Below are 8,557 nucleotides of genomic sequence, written 5' to 3' on the forward strand. Positions count from 1 at the left end.
AAATTGTTGTTAACTTTTGAAGCCAACTTCGAACGATTTTTATGTCCTTCTAATACGTTATTAGTAGCATGATTCTAAACGAGTTTTTCTTTATGCATAATCGGCGGTAAGCTCTAGTTTTCGTGATATTAGCGAATAACTATTGTTATTATTATTAGCGGAACGCCCCGTGCTATGCACGGGAAAGACAAGAAAGGGCAATTACAATGCACTGTACCAAAACACTAACTAAGCTTTGCCGCTTTGACACGCAACTTATGCAGCAAGATGAGTTCACGTTGACGTTGGTGTATTATTCCCATTGCTTGGTACAGACTCCCTACCGTTCTAACAAACATTTTTTTTATTTTTTAGTTGCAAAGGATTATTTTTTCTATGCATGTTCGGCGGTTTTTCCTAGGTGGGTGGTCCGATCGGAACAAAGCTTTTCGCATCTTGTGGAGTCTAACTCCCCATTGATACCATTATCAAAAATTTTTTCATTTTTTAGTTGCAAAGGATTATTGTTGCAAAAAAAGTTGAAAAACGAATATCCATGTTGTCTTTTACTTAATTATGTTCATGGCATTTACGCAGACAAAAAAAAGCCCGGAAGAACTGTCTCACAGTATCCTATATAATTCTCCCCATTCCACTAAAAAGCGTGAAATAAAATAATTTTCAGAAAAAAAAATACACCGACTTCGAAATGCACTAAAAAGTATAAAGTAATTTCTATTTCCTAATGAAGTAATTTCTATTTCTTTGAATCATACAATTATGTCACAGATATGAATTAAACCTATTTACTCGTTAGGTAGTATATTAAATACATTTGTTACGTCGCTGACTATTCTGCGGTTCTTTAACCTTAAAGTGCTGACGCACACCTTGACCTTAGCCGGTTTCCGATTTCTAGCCTAATCAGGGGAATTCGATGGAGGCTATTTCCGAACTTACTAAGCCTTTTGTTGGTTATATTAGATTTTATTGTATATGTTCCTTACTTACAATGATGATCTCTCTCTCTCTCACACGCACTTACACTCGTGACTGATGGTGGCTTGGTTTCGGGTACTGCTTCGCCCCTCTAGACGTCGATGATAGTCTTATCCTTCGCGGTGGACCTACGCGATGGCGCACGCACTCCCGGAATTAACTGTTTACGGGTCTTGTATTATCAGACCCGGAGATACGATACGCGAATGACCGCTGGCCGAGCGCGAAGAAAACCTCGAAGTGTAAAGTCACGAACAATCAACTACAACCAACCATCAACCATCGACTATCAACTATCAACCATTGACTCTTTACTCGCGCTTGTCGGCGGTTTTTGTACCCGAAAGTGTGCCAAATCGAGTTCTCATTTGTCACTCATGCACATTTTGGAGTTACGCGATCGCCTTCGCAGAATGCCGCGTTAATGCATTCCTGCGAGTCAATTCGGTCGCGACCCGAATACCGACGGAAAAGGAATATTCCTCGGATGTAACACATTTCAACTTTTTCGGAGGCGGCGCAAAATTAAAAATACCTCAGTAAACGTTACTGCCAATAACCAGTTGATTGCGGTATGGCGTATTGGAAATTAATAAATCCTGAGAAAGAATACGAACCAGTATAGATATATCTGGTAATATACGTAAATGTAACGACTACATCTTCATTTTGCAACGTTTCTGATATAAATGAAATTGATTCGACTTCGTTCGCATGTGGAAGCCATGGATCTAAGAACCTATAAACGGAGCCCACGACGCGGGAATTACTAAATTTGAAGCAGATGGGCTCTATCTTTATAGTATTAGGTGTACAAATGAATAATCCAAATTATTTTTACAATCGTGAAGCAATTCTTGATCAACAGATGTAATTTCTTTAATTACATGTATTCTACATCGTTATGAAGATATTACACTTCGCACAAGTACAATTTATGCGTTAAGATCTTCCGTGCGTCGAATACTGTCACTAGTATGCGCCCATAGCACGGATCAAATGTGATATCTGACTCGAACGACATATTTTTATACAGGTACCTTTGGGCCTTCAAATTCTTTTTTTAAATAAGTTAGTGTAAAAAATGTAATATAATACAATTTCCAGAATATTACGTATAGAAATCAGTTGTGCACCGAACGGAAGGTATAAAATGTACGTATAACTTCAACGACAATAATACTTTTTCCACAAGCGAAATTAAAAATTCCAATTTATCCGTATTTTGTCTTTCGACTTATAGTTTACATACGTGAAATTTGATCAAAATAGTACATATTTTTTAAACAAATAAATTTTTCAAAAATCCACTTAGGCCATATTATTGGCCTCCTAAAACAGAAAAATTTGCACTTTTAATTTTTTGTCTAGGCCTAATAGTTCCTGAGATATTCGAGAAAATATGTTTTGCAACCCCAACTTTGGGGGCCATTTTCACCCCTTCAGCATGGGCGATGGCCGATAAAAAAAAATACGTGTCAAATATTTTTTTGCGTTCTATATCATACTCAAAGCGCGTCAAAATCGGCGATTGGCGATTGGGTAATGTCCCTTATCAGCACTATAGTTGACACCAAAAAGGACAGTACGAATAGTATTCCTGAATAGTGTTATAAGATCAAGCAAAATCACGAGGTAATCAATAATAAATTACAGATACTTGATAGAATGGAGAATTATTTGGCTGGTGATAGAAAAAATTAAAAAATATAATACCTAAGCGTAACAACAGTGAGTAACGTTAACATTTCAGTTCTAGAAGCATTATACAGTGGATATTCTATATAAGCAAATCTTTCGGGTCTGAGGTTTTGCGTATATCGTAGAGGTCCTACATTGATTGATGTCTTGCCGAACGTAGAAAAGGACAGAAGAGAAAAATATCACTGTCGCCGTTTGCGTATACCGTAAAGGTGCTACATTTCGAGCGAAGGAGACCGAACAAGAATAAAACTTTTTTATTTTTGATTTTTTTTTGTTGAAATTTTTTCCATCATATTTGTAACATTTTTCTCATTAAAATGAGATCAAACGATATAATTATATAACGATTAACGATTATATAACGATTAAAATGAGATCACGACATACTTCGGGACATATTTACTTGTAATTTCAAGTGTTACGTGTACATCGATGATTTTACTCTAATAAGATATTGCAAGTAAATATAACTCAAATTACGTCGTATTTGGTCTTATTTTAATTGGAAAAATGTCAAGAATTAATTGGTAAAAGTTTGATAACGAAAAAGTTAAAAATAAAAAAGTTTTATATTTGCATTGGTATTGTCTCACGGATACACTAAGCCCCGGGTCACGTTACATTTCCCGGCGAGCGAACCTCGTGCGTCTCGAGGGGTCTTCCCCCCCAGTGGTGGGGATAACATTTTTGCTTATATCGGAAAAGACATTTTTGCGTATATAGAATGAACACTGTACAATGCAACTAAAACTTACACATTCTTTATTCGCTTATAGTATTGTAATGACAATTTATAATACTTTTAAGGTTTTATCAGTTTGTTTTATGTACATCTTCGTTACATCATGTTACATGAAATGTATAGGGTGTCCGAAAGATTTGCCAATATTAACTCACTAACTTAATGTTCTTACAGAAAAATAATTCGTTTATTTCACATTCATTTTGTTTTAGAATTGAAAAACAGATTGTTAAATATTAATTTATCAATTTATGATTTTCACACCGTATTTGATGACAAATTGCTTTACATTATAACACTGTAGAATTGGACATACTGTGGAATCAACATCGTGCAACAAGCCGAACATTATTATAAGGATAGCAGTACCGTGAAGTAAGATAACGAAGATTGAAAAAGCTGAAATATGAAGATCCGTTTTAAAATATTAATATAAGGGGTGAGTAATTTTTTAATAGAATTTATAATAACATACCACCGAGAAACCTCGTAATGATGCATCGAAGATATACAGCCTGATAGCAGTAATGTTGTTGCTTCTTAATAGGACCATCTGCAGTAATTTCTGTGTAGCTATAGATGTTTCATACCAGTTGGTATTGTATCTGTGAATATCAACGAATACCTATGTAATCATTCCACTGTAACAAATTGTTAGAAGTCCTTACTGATAATTTAAAAGTATATTACATTTATGTATTATATAGGGTGTTACCTGTAACGCTACTCACGATATTTCTCTCACTTGCAGCCTTATGAAAAAAAAAGTTTACAACAATATTTGCAGGTTATGAAATGCGCAATAGATATTAGTAAAACAAATTTTGAAAACAATTTATCCTCTTCGCAAAGTCAAGGTCACCTTGGGCTGTTTAAATAGGAACATACACTTTTTTTTCTTTAAAGCTTTAAAGGACATCGAGACGAAGTCAAAACACATATTACATAATATTTTTATTAATATATTGCACGATTTGCAGAAAAGGAAATGTGAAGTACTTAGCTTTCGATTTTGGTAGTGTAACCATTATTTGATTCCGAAGAGATTACCGAATGTAAACACGTGACTAGAAATGTAAGAAAAATACACTTTTTTTAATTACATGTTGGAAATGTATGCCGCCTTCCATTGCGCAATATTCCGGTCTTTTATTTCATATTTCTATTTCTATAAATCGAGTAATATGTTAATAACAATATCATGCAATATGTGCTTTGAATTCGTCTCGATATCCTCTAAAGCTATGAATAAAAAACATATATGTTCTTATTTAAAAAACCCAAGGTGACCTTGACTTTACCAAGAGAACGAAGTGTTCTCAAAATTTGTTTGACTAATACCCTGTAAATATTGTTCTAAACTTTTTTTCGTAAGGTGGCTGCAAGTGGGAGAAAAATCGTGGGTAGCACTATATGTAATACCCTGTATATTATACATACAGGATGTTTTACGACTAGTGTAACTTCCAGAAATAAGTGTTAACGGATGTGGTTCTGAACAACATTTCCCTTTGCAATAAACACATACCAATCAGAGAGCGAGAATTGCGCGCACAAAAGCGAGAGAGACAGCAGCAATAATGAACAAACACCTACGCACCGGGACAGTTCTAAAGAGAAGCTACTTTCGTCAAAACTCAGTTAAATATAATCGTTTACACGTTCTCGGTTGTTTACCGATCGTTATTTCGTTAGAAAATTAGTGACAAGTAACAACAAAATGTTACAGTAACGAATGCTAATGAAAAGTAATAGTGCAGTAAACGGATTGTGGCGTCAAGCATTGTGGGACGTGTATTACTTTTATAAATAGGTCAATAAAACGATCTACTTACAAGAATCTATTTTCAGTGATCCTGTATTATTTTTAAACAATGGTGTGTCTTATTTTAATAGTTTATAAATTTTGTGTAACTTTAAACATACAGATTAATTTCCTCGGTTTCGGTTAATTACACATAAATAATTCTGTTCCTTATTTATGAGAAATGAATTAGTGAACATTATTTTGAATTGGTCTGTTCATTATTTAACTGATATTTGATAGAGGGACTTATTATTATACGTTTCGATGGCTTCGGCGCGGAAGCACTTGATCATGAACACACGCTCACCAGCCAGGCTCGAAACTGTCGCCCTCCCTAATGGGCACGCGCAATTTTCGCGCTCTGATTAGCCCGTGTTTTTACTTAATAATTAAAAAATGAAGCTTCAAACCTTATTTTAGTAAAGGCAAATGTTGCTTATAACCACGTCCTGTACCTCCAATTTCTAGGAGTTATACTAATTGTTAAACACCCTTTTTATTTATATCTTGCTGAACCCTTCAAATTAAAATAAAAATAATGATTTATCAGATTACACATAATGTTATGTTACGTGTTTAACAAGAGAATGAAAAACCAATTAACATGTTTCGTGCTACTATGCCGCTTCCCGTATGCTTCACGCTAAAATTTCTGTTCATTTCATTCAGTATGCTCATTGTAAGACGTTGTAAATATTGAACCTCGTGTTTGTTAAAACAATTCCTTGAAACTTAATTGTATTACATTGTTGTCTTATGGAACTTAAACTCTTCCACCTTCCCTTGATAACTGTAGCCACTGTGTAACTGTATAAATCACAAACCCTGTATGTGAAGTAAAACTATTTAATAACACAGTATACAGGGTGTTCAGAGATTTACTAGCCAGCGTTTTTCTCGTAAACGACTGGTACGAGAAAAAAATAAAAGAGGAAAAATTGGTAGTGCTTTTTATAATCATCATAAAGAAGTATATATTTTTTTCGTGTTTATACTATTTTTTAAGATATGAAGGTAACATTCAGTTTTTTTAATGGAATGGTATATATTTTTTTATATCATATGAAAGAGCGTATCGAAACGAATTCAACGATGTATTATATCATGACCTTGAAATCCATTCTGAGTCAAAAGCAAACGAAATATTTGAAATATATCGTATTACTGTACATACCGGTATTTCTTACTGATATGTTTACATTTCGTGTTCAATGTGGTTTCCATTATCATAACACCATTATCATCACCTAATCATAACATAAAACCACCGAATATGCTTTCTAGCTAATGAAAACCACATTGAACACGAAATGTAAACACATCAGTAAGAATTATCGGTAAGTACAGTAATACGAAATATTTCAAATATTTCGTTTGTTTTTGACTCTGAATGAATCTCAAGGTTTCGATACGCCCTTTCATATGATATAAAAAATATATATAATTCCATTAAAAAAACTGAAGGTTATCTTCATATCTCAAAAAATAGTATAAACGCGAAAAAAATATATACTTCTTTATGGTGATTATAAAAAACACTACCACTTTTTCCTCTTTCATTTTTTTCTCGCACCAGTCGTTTACGAGAAAAACGCTGGCTAGTAAATCTCTGAACACCCTGTATATGAAGACTCGCTCCGGCATGAAATATGTTAAACGGTCCTATATTTTAAATTCATTTTGATATTTTTGTAAAAATAAAGTAAATTAATTAATTCAAAATATAAAGGGTTAGCATTGATAAAATTAATTATAAAAGTTGCAAAAAGGACATGAATGGTTCCAATTATTTATCACCGAATATGTAACAAGTTATGATTAAAAATTCTGTATACATATAACATCAAAACATGTACACGGTTATAGGAATATTAGCAGCACTATCCACCACATACTGAACTGCAAGGTTTATCAAAAACATGTATTGCACTATAGCAATAACTAATATTAAGTGAAACATTGCTTCTCCGACACTTGCCGAATAGAGCACACATTGACACAGCTAAAAAAAAACAACAAAATTAAGTAATACCATAATTCTCGTTTTTACGACATATCGTTTCTTCCGAATAACGCTGGAAACATAAGTTACTTACGAAAAATAAATTTATGCTCAAAGATGTCACTCCGAGTATTATAAGAGGAATATACGATAACTTTAAATAGGTACCACAGTCACTAAAAAACCTTCGAAAACAATTGTACTGATTCAGTAGAGTATGACCATAAGAATAAAAAAACGAAGTGAGCTAGTAATTCACACTATACATGTTCCAAATGCACATAAATTACTTGGTATACTTTAAAATAAAAATAATTTAAATATACAAAATTTAAATGTCTTCTATTCTGTTTATATTATGTAGTTTACTAAAACCGTTAAAATTTGTTAACATAGGTGTGTAAAGATACTTACTGAATTGTCTCTTGCTGCATAATTATACTTTTAATCAAGTGACTCATATTCTTATCATTCGTACATTTGCGTGAAATATGTGAGTCAGTTATTTCGATGGAAACAGCTGTATGGAAATAGTAACTGAAACAAGTTTTCTTATTAGCTATAAATTGCATCTTCCTTGAAACTATTCTTACAATTAATATTTTTGGATTTGTTTTTAATATTTTCAAAGTTTATATTTTGATCAATTTAAATGGGATATTCTAAACATGAATAACATATACATATTTAATTATGAATAATGTTTATCTGATTTAATTACCATATAATATTACCTAGTAACTTCAAATAAACTCGCGGCATGTAAGCAGATCATAATCGTTAATGATTCGGTTCCAATATATATAACCCCAATTATCATTACCCAAAAAAAGTAGAAAACAGTGGAGAGAATAGGACTTCTCTCTTTATTGAAAAAAACTTTCGCTTCTATTTCATACTTTATTGGACGAGATTCATTCAGGGGCGAAATTTTATCCAAAATAATAGGTGAAAGGTGATATAACATTATTATACCCTCCGCCATGTAAATAAATGCTGTAAAACATATAACATGTTCATTTTTTTACTTTCAAAATTACGAACCTTAAAATCTTTATTTACACGAAAAAAGTGTTGACAGCTGTTTTCCCAAATAGTTGTGTTTCTGCATAATTTGAAGTACCACATCGTTATTTGTTTTGAAATTGAATTTCATTCGATTCACAAGTCCTTTCACCTGCATTTTACAATGGTACTTATATTTGTAACATACTGTTATACTTTTTAAACTTACTATATTAGCTTGATACCAAATTGCATGATATTTTACAAGTGAACCGATAGACACTGTAATACCCATGAGGTTTCGAATCACGCCATCCAG

At 32.9% G+C, this 8,557-nt stretch overlaps 1 protein-coding gene across 1 annotated transcript; it reads right to left on the reverse strand.

Annotated features, from left to right (window-relative positions):
- Positions 1 to 3,592: 3,592 nt before the first annotated feature.
- On the reverse strand, positions 3,593 to 8,140 carry LOC143264047 (uncharacterized). Its single transcript, XM_076529331.1, has 4 exons — positions 7,968 to 8,140; positions 7,648 to 7,770; positions 3,900 to 4,029; positions 3,593 to 3,823 (listed from the first exon to the last, which is right to left on the reverse strand). The coding sequence occupies exons 1-4, from the start codon at positions 8,051 to 8,053 to the stop codon at positions 3,776 to 3,778; spliced, it is 387 nt and encodes a 128-aa protein (XP_076385446.1). The 5' UTR covers positions 8,054 to 8,140; the 3' UTR covers positions 3,593 to 3,775.
- Positions 8,141 to 8,557: the final 417 nt, after the last annotated feature.

Source organism: Megachile rotundata, chromosome 3 (genome assembly GCF_050947335.1).
Source record: "Megachile rotundata isolate GNS110a chromosome 3, iyMegRotu1, whole genome shotgun sequence".
Lineage (NCBI taxonomy): Eukaryota > Metazoa > Arthropoda > Insecta > Hymenoptera > Megachilidae > Megachile > Megachile rotundata.

Coding starts and splice junctions, on each gene's coding strand:
- LOC143264047 (XM_076529331.1), bottom strand. CDS start 8,053: ATGATAATTGGGGTTATATATATTGGAACCGAATCATTAACGATTATG. Junction 7,771..7,967: donor AGTTTATTTGAAGTTACTAG/GTAATATTATAT, acceptor AACTTGTTTCAG/TTACTATTTCCATACAGCTG. Junction 3,824..3,899: donor CATTACGAGGTTTCTCGGTG/GTATGTTATTAT, acceptor TTCATATTTCAG/CTTTTTCAATCTTCGTTATC.